We start from the raw sequence: 14,430 nt of genomic DNA, 5'->3' as shown, positions 1-14,430 counted from the left end.
AAGTTGTTAGCAGCTACTGATAGATAGTCTCTTTAGGAAATGAAAACTTCTCCAGACTGATTGTAAACCATGGGTGTTTTACACATTGCAAGGAGCACCTAAAGGTCTGGCTTATCGCCCCTTACTAACCGGCACTCAAGTTGGCTTCTTCACTACTTCCCTCTAGTGGGTAGGTGTGTGGGCTGTGTGAGGACTCAGATGTGATTAATAAATGGACTCAATCCCCCCCCCCCCAAGTGTTTGGTCATCGTTATTGAAGAGACAGGTAAAATATTAGAGCTCTCCTTTGCTCTTTGTTAAAACTTAGTAAAAAACAAGGATTAAAAAAAAGTTTTAATGAATATGGCCCATCCCAGCACCTGGGGGTAGGCATGGGGCAGACAAGACATAAATTCATTATCCAGGAGAAAGACCATAAAGGGGAGAAATACAGATACCAGATGTAAAGCGGCCTGAAGTACATGGCCCAGGGAAGCTTAGGGATTCAGTATCTGAATCGGGTTCCAGCTGGTTCTTTCCTGTGTGCTTTGCTTAGTCCCACTGCTTCAAGCAGTTGCTCCCGAGGTTCGAGGTTCCCACATCTCAGCCCAGGGTGTTACAACCTGATTTAAATATGTTTTCTTACAGAAAATAACCCCCCTCACTTTGGGTGTGTATCCTGCTCTGTTGCTTGCTTTCTGGAACAAATCTTGCTTTCCTAAACAAATCTTTGCCCATGCCTCTTTTGACACATCCTGAAATTCCTTTCTGTGGCGTAAGTGAAGAACCTGCCAGGGCTGCTGGGTGTGGTGGCGCACACCCGTAATCCCAGGGTCTCTGGAGGCTGAGGCAGGAGGATCTCAAGTTCAAAGCTAGCCTCAGCAATTTGGTGAGACCCTAAACAACTTAGTGAGACCCTGTATCAAAACAAAAACATAAATAGGGCTGGGGATGTGGCTTAGTGGTTAAGCACCCCCGAGTTTAACCCCTGGTACTACCAAAAACAAAAAACCCTGCCAGGGCCAAGTTAAGATCCCCTTCTCCCAACAAAACCTTTTCGTTTTCATGGATGGTTCTTAAACCTTGCCATGCATCCAGAGAGGGGAAGGGAACCTTTTGTAACAGATTTGCATCCCTAGGGCCCCAGGAAATTCACATTGATTCTCTGGATCTCAGAACTACAACATGAGAACCACAGCAGCAGTTGGTTCTAAGTGTTTAAGAGTGGAATTAATTTATATTTGGCCCACAAAAGTTATGAGCTCTTGCCTTAGATTGTTCCAAATTTTTAAATGAAATCAAATGTTGGAGTCTGCTATTACACGGTGACTCGCAAGGGAGGGAGGAGTGAAGCCCCGCCCCTCTCAGGCCCCGCCCACTGCTTCTTAACCCCACTCCCACGCTAGGTTAAGGATCCTGGCAGAGGACAGAGGCTACTGAGCGGTTTGCTGTCAGGTGCTTGTGCATCTTAGGAACTGAAAGCAGATTGAGGACGGAGACAGAACACACACACACCACTACCTTACATTTCTGAGGTCAGAAGAGGGGGAGCTGCAGGTTTCCCAACTATGCCTGCCTCCCAGGAAGGGTCCCCCCACCTTACCTCCAAACCACATGCTAGCCTCACCAAGCTGCTCTCTCCTCTCCCGGCGACTCTTCGCCTGTCTGTGTTCCACCCTCTCTCAGGGTTTTCACCATGTGAATTTCCAACACCACCAGTATCCCACCGCTTCACCTTTCACTCTCCAGACCACACTGGGCAGTCACCAAACTCATTCGGCCCTGTTGTGACTTCCACTGGGGCTTAAGAATGATCAGGTTCATCAACCGTATACCCACATACTTCCATCACCAAGCAAGTCACCCCCAGCCCTCAGGGGCTCGTGTCACCCAGCCACTTTCCATCCTTCACCGGATTTCTGCAAGAGTCAGTTCACGACATCCAGGAAACTCCTAGCAACTCTCAAGGTCACTGGGTTTCTCTCCCTGCAACTTTCATTTTTTCCCCCTCAGCCTCAAGGTCCTCCTCCACCACCAGCTTCTCTCCAGCTTCTCCAGGTGCGGACAGTCAGTCCACCAAATCGGAAACCTCGAGTAACTCACAGACATCACCAGAAGCTTCCCCCGTGTTTCTCGTACAGCAGTGACTCCTAGATACCGCCATTCATCCGGTGTCTCACTGGGACGTCCCCAGGGCCTCACAGCCTCCTTCCGTGATTTTCCTTCCGTTCCTCAATGCCAGCAAGCTACCAGCCAACACGATCCAGTATCTTGCCCATTCCTCCATGTAATGCTCAAGCTCCACATCCACCTGCAGAGGAGACCCTCCTGCTCTCCACCCTCACGCATGTACCTGTTCTTCCTCTTATAACTTTTTTCTCTTGTACCAGGGATTGAACCCAGGGGGCGCTTAACCACTAGGCCACATCTCCAGCCCTTTTATTTATTATTTAGAGACAAGGTCTTGCAGAGTCGCTTAGGGCCTCGCTACGTTGCTGAGGCTGGCTTTGAACTTGCGACGCTCCTGCCTCAGCCTCCTGAGCCGCTGAGATAGCAGGCGCCTCTGAGTAATAACTTTTAAGGAAAGAAAAGCAAGAGGTCGCAAGGGTCCCAGCGATGAGCGCGAGGACACAGGGCCATCACTCCTCCCACCGGTTGGACCTCAGTAGACCGCGCGCCGCAGAGGGTTCTGGGAAATGTAGTCCGGGACCTTTAGAGGCGCACACTTCCGCTTCCGGCCGGCGCCACCTGGCGGTTTCTTCCGTTCTGGCGAGTCTGGTGGGAGACGTGGGTCCTTGTGTGTGTGTGTGTGGGAGGGGCGGGATGTTGGTCTTCGTTCCTCAGGTTCATCGTCTGGTCTCTAGCATTGGGGAAGGGGCGGCGTGTGACCGAGGGTCGGAGCCAGGATGTTTCGACGAGCTAGGGTTTAGGAAGGAAGCGTTCGGGGAGGTGGATGCGTCCCGGACGGAATGGGGGACGCAGCCGGCGGGCAGCTCTCGCACCCCCAGACTTGGAAAGAGCAGTTTGAGGCCACTCAGCACCTCTGGCTTTGAGAGCGGCATCTCCCAGTTGAGGAGACTCGGTCCTGACCGTCGCGTATTGATGATACCCTTCAGGGTGGCAGCCCATCTCCTTGACTGATTTAAGACTTTCCTGTTCGGGAAGTCATTTCTGTAAAGAGCTGCATAAGTTGATTTCTCCTGTTTTGTATTCTTTTAAAAATTATTATGCCGTGGGCAAGTTGTAAGAGATGCTTTGCCCATGTTTTTGCTGGCTCTGGGTTTTGTAGGTTCACTGCGGCACCCAGGTTGAATTCTGCTCCCAAATGTCGCAGTGCATGGGAGAGCAGAAATCAGATCTTGAGACTGTTGATTCTCATTCTCTCCAGAAAGCCACAGTGAGTGCAGGCCTGTAGAACGAGCAGTGACGTGGACCTTTCTCTCTGGGTCTTGCAGGAAGTGGGGTCCCTTTCCTTGAAGGAAGCAGTAGGGGTAGATTACATCCATCTGGCACCCAGAGATTTCCCCGTGTTGGGAATTGTGATTGAATCATTATCTCATGGTTCATTTTGTTTCACAGCCTTGCCTTCCCAGAGAGAACTGCATTGAAGAGGAAGGAAAAATAATAATAAAAATAAACCATTGGACTTTTGATATTAGAGCTTCAAGTGAGTAGAACTTTAGTTTCTTCTTGTTCTGTGGCCATGTCAGCTCTCTTCCCAAAAAGCGGCTGGCTTTCCTGACCTCATTCTTCATCCCATGGTTTTTGTAAATGCCCTTCAAGGCCCCTTGGCTGCCTTCCCCCAGAAATGGGTTTCTTCTAAGGGTGGAGAAGTTTTCAGTGTCTTTACTTAGTGTATTCTCTCCATGGCTCCTTCTGGTGGTTCATGTGGTCAGGAAGTCACTCAGGCTTACTTTCAGGGATGTGTTAGGGGAGAAGTGATGACAGTGACCACAGTGGTATGCATCAGGGCTTAGGTGCCACGTGTTATGCTAGGATCTTCACTGCTGTATCCCTTGTGCCTAGAATGGCACTTAGCATATAGTAGCCCATTAGTAAATATTTGAATGAATAAATATATGTCTATTGAATTTGCTGAGCAGCTTTTATAAGTATCATTAGGCTAATGCCACAGATGAGAATGCCGAGGCTTACAAAATAATAAGAAACATAGTATGACCTGGCCAGAAGTCAGGGGCTTTGCATTTGCACTTCCTTGTGTATGCATCTCATCTCAGTTTTGCACAGCTGATTTATTTTCATTCTAAGAGTCCATCCTTAACACCTAATTTAATGTTCCCTGTCCCACCTGGCCACCTGTGTGCCATTCTGATCAGTAAACAGCTTGATCATGTTTATTTTATTTTCTTCATTCCCTTTTTTTGATCAAAGGTCTCCTTACCTGCAAACTCATTCACTCACCATAATACAAGCACCATGAGAACAAATACCCTATCTATATTATTTACTGCAGTATCCCCAGTGTTTGCTATGGTGTCCAAGATTTGGCAAAGCACTGATTGTATGTTTGTTAAATGATTGAATGCTTGTATTCTTAGGTTAGTACTGGGATGGATGAATAACAGCAAGGATAATGATTTATTGAGGATTTTCTGTGTGCAAAGTACTAGGCTGTGTGCTTTGTTCTCGTGTGTGTGTGTATGTGTGTGTGTGTGTGTGTGTGAGAGAGAGAGAGAGAGAGAGAGAGCTTTCAACTCTGCAACAAGAATCATTACTTCATGAAGAGAAGGACACATTATTCAGAGGTTTATGTCACTCTTCCAGTGTTGAAATAAACTATAACTATAAAGTGGCTGAGCCAGAATTTGAACCCAGGCTTTTAACAACTCCAATACTGAGAGACAAGAAAATCATATTCTTTCTTTCACTGTCTTGATTAGTAACTTCATAATTTACCTCTTTCTCTTGAAGTTCAATCCCAGACTCACATACGATTTCTCCTTCTATTTATCCCATGAAGTTATTCATATAGTCTTATTATTTCTATCTTTGCAATGACTCTTACTCCAGTTACCTCTATCCCACTGCCTTTGTCCCCAGTTATATCTTTTTTTTTTTTCTTTTCTTTCTTTTTTATTGATACCAGGTATTGAACCCAGGGACACTTAACAACTGAGCCACATCCCCAGCCCTTTTTGTTTTTATATATATTTTTGGAGATAGATCTCACTAAGTGCTGAGTTGTTCAGGGCCTTGCTAAGTGGCTGAGGCTGGCCTCCATCTTGGGATCCTCCTGCCTCAGCTTCCCGAGTTGCTAGGGTTACAGGTGTGTACCACTGTGCTCAGCCTGCCCCCTGTTATTCCTGTCATCCTCTTTCTGCCCTGTTTTGAGATCTACATGATCAAGGACTATATATTTCTTGATATCCAAAGCATCTCACACTTTGAGTTTCAGCACATGTGTGCAGTCTTCCCAACTAGAATGTTTGCTACATAAGCAACAGAGTTCTTTTCCTATTCATCATTGTATAGCAACACATTCAGCTTCCTATTTAGCACATAATTTACTGAAGAACAAACTAGAGAATAAAATGCATTCTATTCTAAAAGTGCTAACAAAAGGATCCAGGATACAGGTATCAGCAGACTGAGTTCAAGTTAGTTCCATTCTCCCATCTAAATAATTTTTGAATACCTGTTATGTTCAGGAGTAGACTAAATCTCAGCCTTCATAGAACTCACATTCTAGTGAGTACAGAAAGATAGTGAGCAAGAAAAATAGGTGGCACATTAGATAAATTTCATGGATGAAAAGGAAACTGGCTGGGCTTGGCAGTGCTGGCGGAGTGCCACAACTAGTGCCACCAAACTCTCGGGTCCGGTAAGAGGTGAAGGGCATTTGGAAAATAAAGATTCACAGACACAGGTCTTGAAGTTTAAGCTGGGATCAGGTGGAGCCTGCTCTCTGATGGAGATGCAGATCTAAAGAGGTACACCAGCAATCTTTATTTAAATACGTCTCATTACCAGGTTAAAGACTATGCAACCATTATTCTTTGTATTCAGGAAAGTTACAGAAACTAGGACATCTATGTAGCTTTCCCACAGTTGCAATCCACAGTTGCAAAGTGCAAGGTCAGGCACTTTGTGTAGCGCTTAAGGAAGTCCATTGTTTAAAGTTACTATAAGGCGGGCAGGAATTGGAGAAGCGAGCTGGGGAAACGTTGTGGTTGTCTAGCATAAGAATTCCTTTCTTCTTGGGAGCTGTGTGCCTGAGTTCAAGGTTAGAACTGATAGGGCTCTTGCACAGAGCCTCCTCATGCAGGGCAAGGCTACAGCAGCTAGGCATTCTGTGCCCTTGCCAGAAATATTCCCAGGAAAGGAGCATGCCACAGCCTCAGTCACATGCTCGAGCATGCCACAGCCACAGACCCCATCTCAGGAATGCTCTCCCATCCTCCATCACTGTACTCAACAGCAGAGGGACTTGCAATGTAATTGGGGTAATCAAGGATGAATTTCACTTGGAAGGTGGTCCTTGGACAGGTATGCACAAGAGGTGATGGCCCTGTAGACACCTGGGGAAGAGTTATAGGTGATGGGAAAGGCAATGAAGGCCCAGAAGCACAACTGGTCTATTAAAAGAATAGTCAGGAGGCCACAGGGGCCCGAGTGGAGTGAGAAAGTGGAAAGATACACAGGAACTCCCCAGAGTTGGGAGGCCAGCCGGTGTGGGGTCGTTTGGCCATTGAAAGGTCTTTGATGAAAGATTTTGAGAGAAGTAAAGATTTTGGCTGGAGAATTGATATGACTGGCAGCTGTGTGGGAAGTAGACTGTAGGGGGCCAGCAGCAGAAGCAGAGAGACCAGGTAGCAGGCGAGTGTGGTTATTGAGGCAGGGGAGGGTGGTGGTTTGGTTGGTGGTCAAAGAAGAATGTCAGATTCTGGTTCTGATATGAAGGTATTTGCTGATTAATTGAACGTGAAGTTTGAGAAAGGGACATCAAGGATCATTCCAGAATATTCGGCTTGCTCATTTGAAAGGGAGAAGTACCTCTAGAAGATCTAGTACCTCTGGAGATTGGTTTTAGACATGATAAGTTTGAGATGCCTTTTAGATACACAAGTTGGCATTGAGCCTTGAGCCTTAGTTGATATTTGAAGCCATGAGGCAGGATGTGTTCCTCCTGAGAGTGAATGAGCACAGATGGAGAAGGACCTCATGAACTCAGTCTTGAGGTTGTCCTGACTTGTTGCGATCAGGGATATGAAGAAGGATCATGAGGAAATGTTTGTTAAACTGGGAGCTTCAGGGAACCCGGAAAGTCATAAGAAGCTGGGGCAGCTTAGCAAGCACTACTTGAAAATATGGTCTCTGGGCCAGCTGTGTCACCATCACCCTGGAAACTTGTTAAAAATTCAGATTTTGGGGCTCCTTGCAGGGCCACCAAATCAGAATCTTTGCAATTGAATTCCGGCAATCTGTTTTCATAATCTGTTGTGGTGATTTTTAAGCATGTGGAGTTTATAAAGCATAGTCACACAGGTTCCTGAATATGATGTGAGTTTCAGTGACATTGGCGTGGAGGCCCTGTTGTAGATCTGGCCTCTGCTCTTCCCTTTGTCCTCTGTGGAGGAAGGAAGGTAGCAGCTGCCCAGTATTCCATGCTTGTTTCTGGAAGCAGTTCCTGGAACTAGGTCAGAGCATGAACAGTCAGAAGGGTGCTCCTCAGAGTGGACTGCGCAAAGGTCTGGTACAGATGGTTAAAGGAAAAGTGGAGGTTCGAGCTCCTGACATGGTCAAATCCAGGGAGTATCTTAGAGTGAACGGCCAAGTATGTGGATCTGTTCATCTGAACTTGCCCTTGAGGCTTGACTATCAAGAGAAAACAGGTCAGGCAAAGAGGTGAAGGAGGGACCTCATGCTCAGTGTCTGCATTGCAGACTGACCCGCCCCAAGCTGTTTGTAAGAGTTCTGCTGACCTCTGTGTCACATCTTGTTGATGGGATTGCTTAAGTGAATTCACATGACAGACCTGTACAAGGGAGAGAAGGTAAATAAAACAAGACAATCCAATTCCCTGGATGATTTAAGGATCTTAAAAGAGGTGGTTGTGTGGAAGGTGGCAACCAGCAATTTTAACAAGGTACTAGATCCCAGAGTGATCAGTTCAGTCTGGTGGTGTCAGCAGATACTTCACTCAGAAAAGGAGTTGTTGAACTAGAGTCCATGGGCATAACTTGGCATGTTCATGAAATTGAGCAGGAAAAAAAACTCACTAGTCTAACTGAAGATTAGTGTTTCCTTTAATTATGAATGTAGGCAATAAACTACATAGTATTAGCAATACCTGTGATTTTGTTTATCATCTAAATCATAAACATTTTTATATCACTCTCTAGTTGTAGATATTTGAAACTATTGTTCACACTCATTACTTTTTTTTTTTTTTTCTTTTGGGTGCTGGGGATCGAACCCAGGGCTTTGTGCTTACAAGGCAAGCACTCTAGCAACTGAGCTATCTCCCCAGCCCCCATACTCATTACTTTTGAAATTACAGCAGTTAAATTTGTTCTTCGTATTTAATGTGCTAAAAATGTGCTTCATTAGCACATTTTTTGGTTGCATTTCTATATAACTAACTTTTTAAAGAATTCTCTATTTCATTTTTTACATTTAAAATATTTTTTCTGAGGAGAAGTCCAGAGTATCACCAGACTACCAAGGGGATCATGGCACCAAAAAAGGTTTAAAACTCTTCTTTGGAAGGCAGTGACTAATCTACATCCTGAATTTTAGGATCCTTTTGAGAATCAGGGTGTGTTTTGTTTTTCACAAGCCCCACCATGTTGCATTAATAAAACTTTTACATTCCCAGTTTCTCTTCAGAGGGCGCAGGTCCCATATGTTTGTGGGATCTCCCAGCCTTCTGATGGGGTCCTGTGTCTCGCAGTTGCTGGGCCTTCCCAGTGGCGTTTCTGAAACTGCCCTCAGCCATCTGCGACATTCTGGACCCTCTGGACCCTGAACCCCTCCAGAGCAGGGACTGTACATCATAGCTTCTCAGCAAATGTCTTGGAGCCTACTGAATGAAGTTTCCTGAGGGTATGAGCCCTACTGGGGATCCTTAGCTTTGGGCCCAGAATAAAGGACTCATACAAGGTATAAAGTTCCCTCTTAGCAAGTCCCCAGACCCTGGGGACCAATCAGGGTCTAACAGTGAAGGTGAAAGCAGGTACTTCCGCCCTTAAATATCTACTGGACATGCTTGATCAGAGTTGAGAACCAGGAATGAAGAAGGTCTTCTGCTTCTCCAGTTTAGGAAGATGAGAGAATACATAAAATCTTTGCTGCTCTGAGAAAACCTAGGAGAAGAAACCATGGAAATTTTGACGTCCTGCCACGAGAAAAGAGGTGTGAGAAAATGAAGGGCAGTGGGCGGGAGAATTCCAGCTGGTTGTGGAGAATGGAGTGAATGGAGGGTTGCCTGGGGGAAGCAGCCAGCCTGTGACGGCACCTCCCAGGTCTCCGCAGAGTCTGAGAGGCTGAGGCAGACATCAGCCCACTCATGGCTCCCTCTCTTCCTGCAGCTCTTCCTTCTCAAGCCACCGCCCTTGCCCAAGACAGCCAGGACCAGAGCAAGCCCCAGGTGGGTTGGGTTTTCTTTTCTTTCCAGGAATATCCCTCAGGCATCAGAGATTAACCCCCCACCCCTCACCCCTGTCCCTTGGTAAAAGGAAAAAGAGAAAAAAGTGCTGGGTGGGCACATCTCATTTCTGGTTGCATTGGTCCACAACAACTGTGCAAGAGCGGTGGTGTGGTCCTCTTTTAGAGATGAAGAAATGAGTGGTGGATTCTGGAATAATTGAACCCAGCTTGGAATGACTCCATCTCTGCCTCTGAGCTACAGCAATAGTTTCGTGGTGGGGCCTGAGCCAGTTATGCAGAGAGGCGACTTTCCAAATAACAGGTCCTCCTCTTCTGCCTGGGTTCTTCTCCCTGGGGCATTTCTCTTACTCATATATAGATATAATTACGTTCTTGGGTTTTAGTCAGCTTTTGCATTGCTGTGACCAGAATACCTGACAAGAACAACTGAGAGGAGGGAAAGTTTATTTAGAGCTCACAGTTTCAGAGGTCTCAGTCCATAGACGGATGACTCCATTGCTCTGGGGGAAGGGCCCAGCAGAGGAGAGCTGCTCAGCTCATGGCAGTTCAGGAAGCAGAAGAGGCGGGAGGCAGGAACTGGGCTGCAGGAAAAACAGCCCTTCCAGAGCACACCACAGTGACCACCTCCTCCAGCCATTCCCTGCCTGCCTACAGTTACCACCCAGCCCGCCCATTCAAACTAGGGTGGACTGATTAGGTTACAGTTCTGATAATCTAATCATTTTACCTCTGAATATTCCCACATTATCAGGAGCTTTCAGGAGACACCTCATTTCCAAGCCATATAGCACCATGTACTATGTGCTACCAAAAAATACCCCATGAACAAAGTTAAAAGATAACATTGGGGCAAAAAAGTTTTTCTCTACAACAAAATTTTAATATCTTCATTTAAAAATTTTTTTTTTTAAATTTTTTTAGTTGTAGATGTACCTTTATTTTATTTATTTATTTGTATGTGGTGCTGAGGATCGAACCCAGTACTTCACATGTGCTAGACAAGTGCTCTACCACTGAGCCACAACCCAGCCCCAGATATACTCATTTTTAAAAGGTGGGTACAAATAAACACCTAAGCATTTTTGTTTGGGACTAAAGAAAAAGAGAAAAACAAATGATCAATCATCATGAAGCTGTGATCAGCTCCCATTGATTAGAGTGATGCCTTTACTGTTAGAGTGGAGAAATGGCTGCATCTGTAGGTTGAAGCAAAGTATGCTTCTTTTTCTAGCAGATGGCCTATGATTTGAAAGACCAGCCGTCACTGTTTGTGTGTGGAGAAATGGCTGCATCTGCACCATCGCTGGGTCACATCGGCCTTTCTGCGTACCTGTAGTTCAATATTTCCCACTTCAGGAATTTATTTTAAGTCAGAACAAGTGTTCAGGGAGTGATTGCTGAAGCATTCTTTATAACAGCTGGAAAAAAAAAAACTTGGTAGGGGGGTTGGAGCTGTGGCTCAGTGGTAGCGTGCTTACCTGGTATGTGTGAGGCCCTGGGATCGATCCTCAACACCACATATGAATACATAAAGTAAAAAGATCCATTGAAAACCAAAAAAAAAAACTTGGTAGGGTGGACTCTGTGTTCATGCATTGTGTTGGTGAATTATGGTTTTATTTATCTGTCACTTGGATCCTAAGCTGCTGTCAAGGGAGGTAAAGTGGATGAAAATATTAGGATGTGGAAATATGCTTTCAGGCTGTAGAGGCATATACGTTAACTTAAGATTCCTCTAAATTGACCAAAAAAGTCAGTGTACTTGCAGAAGTTCAAGTGCATGATTCTTCATCACATGCAAGAATTTTTCCTAAAGCTTTTCCTTAAAAAGAGATTACAAAAGAATTTTGAGGTTCTGAGTCACTTTTTAAAATATGTGCTAAATTTTAAATATTGTTGGTTGACTTCTTGCTATAAGAGCTGAAGAAATGAGCATTTTTTTACTTCCCACCATCTCCTGATATTATATTGTTTTATCATTATTATCTCTTAGTTTGTCACCATCAATTCCCACAATTAAGTAGCAGAGTCTCAGTTCTCTTTGTGTTAGTCATTGCTCACCACCTTTCCTTTTACTACAATTTTACCTCCTGTTTGCCTTAGGTGAAAAACAAAACAAAACAAAACACCTGTTTCTTTTTCCCCAAAGACTTGTGGTTGCTGTGTTTTCTGAGTTTTTCCTTGTCTGTTGCCTTTATGCTCAAATGGCAAATTACTAGGGCTTAAAATTCTTCATTTATACTTTCAGGACTTAATATAAATTGCTTCATTTTCTTCTGGCATTAAATCGTGTGGTGGCTTCTTTGTGTGGCTTTTGCATTCATCTCTTGGAGGGTTAAATTTATTCTGGTCAGTTTTTCCAGAAAGTTCTTTTGTGTTTATGCTTGGCTGGGTGTCATTTTCATGGATCACACTCTATTTCCTTTGCTGTTTTCTTAATATGTTCTTTTTCTGCATAGATGTCTTTTATTATTATTATTATTTTATTCATTCACTTCTCTTAAAACTCCAGTTAAATAGATAACATAACTTCTGGATCCGTCTTCCCTGTTCTTTAACTTTTATTTATTTATTTTTTTTACAGTTTTCCAGGACCCTGCCCTGCTTTCCATTTCACTGGCTTGTTCTTCGTTGGTGTTTATTCTGTTGTTCATCTCTTGAGGTTTTTTTTGTTTGTTTTTCTTTTATTTCCCCATTCACAGCAGTATCTTATTTTTTTTTACACTTCTAAGAATTCTGATTAATTTTTTTTCTGACAAGATTTTCCCCCTGCCTCCCCCATCAAAAAAAAAAAAAAATTGGTGAATGTAGCTTTTGAGTACTGTGTATTCAGAAGCCATTTGGTTCACAACTGACACTTGTCTCCAGCCTGACCTCACCTACTTACTCATAGTATTAAGCCTGTGTAGTATGAGTGTGTTAATAATACTAGCTCACACACATTTGATTATACCTTTCAAAATAAGAATTTAGTACAAGTCAGATCATGTCAAAAATCTACAAAGAAAAAAGTCAGGTTTCTCCTTTCAATTTTTATTCTCCCTAATATGGTCAACATTAGCAAAAATCTTTGTTATAAGAAAATAGATATACATGTCCTCATCTTAAAAAAAGTAGTGGGATGGTATGTGTTTAATATGTAGTAGGTGTTTCACTGTTAATTCTGTTCAGATTATTACAGTTGTAGTACTAAAAATAGAACATACAAATGTGTCCCTATGTCCTATTCTTTTATATATATATGTGTGTGTATGTAATACACACACACACACACACACACACACATATATATATATATATATTTTAGTTGTAGGTGGACACAATATCTTTATTTTATTTTTATGTGGTGCTGAGGATTGAACCCAGGACCTCACGCGTGCTAGGTGAGCACTCTACCACTGAGCCATAACCCAGTCCCATATATCCTATTCTTTAGTCTTTAAGTTCTATTTTTTGTTTGTTTGTTCAGTCCCATATATCCTATTCTTTAGTCTTTAAGTTCTATTTTTTGTTTGTTTGTTTTTGGTACTTGAAATTGAACTCAGGGTCTTGTGCATTCCAGGTAAGCACTCTACCATGAAGCTACACCTCAGCTAGTCTTGAAATTCTATAGTATAGATTTCTGAATATTACTGGACCAAAAGGAATGTACTTCTTTTTAAAACTTTTAATGTATTATTGCCAGAGTATTTGAAAGGCATTTATAAAAATTTGTGTTACTCAGTTTTTTGTTGCTGTGACCAAAATACCTGACAAGAACACCTTAGTGGAGGTAAAATTTATTTTGGCTCATGGTTTCAGAGGTTCAGTCCTTGGTTGACTGACTCTGTTGCTGTGGGCCCGAGGTGAGGCAAAGCATCAAGGCAGAAGAGTGTGGTGGAGAAAGGCAGCTCAGGACATGGTGGCTAAGAAGCAGAGAAAGTTAGTGGGGAGCCAGGAGAACCAGGTATAATCCCCAAGGACAGGGCAGCCCCTGTGATCCACTCCTCCAACCACTCTCTCCTTGCCCATAGTTACCATCCAGTATCCATTCAAATTAGGACAAATTGATTGGGTTACATCTCATAATATGATTGTTTCACCTCTGAATATTAGCACAGGAGCTTTTGGGGGGCACCCCATATCCAAACCATAACACAAATCATGTTCTTCCTATTTTCAATTCCAAGGATGTCTCAGTACTAAACACTTTGGCTGATATGATTGAGTGCGTTGTTGAGATCTATTTTTTTTTTACAGTTCCCTGGACAGTAAGTGTGATAAGCACCTTGTCATGTTTATTGACTGGGCTGTGTTTGTATTTTCGCTAGTGTCTAATGAAATACTTTTGCTCATTTTTTTACTTATTCATTTCTTATCACAGTTTTAGTGGCTCTTTCAATAGCAGGGTTCATAATTCTCCTACCAGAAGTAAAAAGCTGTTTATTTGGTTGTAATTGAAATTATTGGCACCAAACATTAATAAACTTGATTTGACTTACCAGATTGAACAAAGTTCCGTTTTCTTGTCTACTTTTCTTAGTGATCCCAAATGTATCTTCTGTGTAGTGGATGTTTGTGTTCATGATGCTTCTTCACATTTTAGGAGCCATTGACCCTCAAGGATGTGGCCGTGGTCTTCAGCGAGGAGGAGCTGGGGCTGCTGGACCCTGCCCAGAGGAAGCTGTACCAAGAGGTGATGCTGGAGAACTTCAGGAACCTGGTGTCTGTGGGTGAGGGGAACTTCTGTGGGTAATTGAAACTGAGTTTATTGCAGTGTTCTTGTTCCCTGGAGGGAAGATGGATTTTGGTCTTTAAATCCTTTTTTTAATAAAACTGAGT

The 14,430-nt window shown here is 43.6% G+C and overlaps 1 protein-coding gene across 2 annotated transcripts in view; it reads left to right on the top strand.

Annotated features, from left to right (window-relative positions):
• Positions 1-14,430, top strand: part of ZNF180 (zinc finger protein 180) — a 44,350-nt gene extending 29,920 nt beyond the window's left edge. The window contains exons 1-5 of one of the 2 annotated variants that reach the window (XM_079119013.1): positions 2,637-2,757; positions 3,559-3,646; positions 9,258-9,354; positions 9,531-9,589; positions 14,195-14,430. In XM_079119013.1, coding sequence (XP_078975139.1) covers positions 9,321-9,354; positions 9,531-9,589; positions 14,195-14,344 — 243 coding nt within the window. In that variant the 5' untranslated portion in view covers positions 2,637-2,757; positions 3,559-3,646; positions 9,258-9,320 and the 3' untranslated portion in view covers positions 14,345-14,430. Of the gene's footprint in view, positions 1-2,636; positions 2,758-3,558; positions 3,647-9,257; positions 9,355-9,530; positions 9,590-14,194 lie in introns of those variants that run through there. The other variant, XM_079119011.1, reaches the window with a different exon arrangement.

The sequence above is a fragment of the Sciurus vulgaris genome, assembly GCF_902686455.1.
Source record: "Sciurus vulgaris genome assembly, chromosome: 17".
Classification (NCBI taxonomy): domain Eukaryota; kingdom Metazoa; phylum Chordata; class Mammalia; order Rodentia; family Sciuridae; genus Sciurus; species Sciurus vulgaris.
The sequence above is the reverse complement of the archived record's forward strand: the minus strand, read 5'-3'. Positions and strand labels throughout refer to the sequence as shown.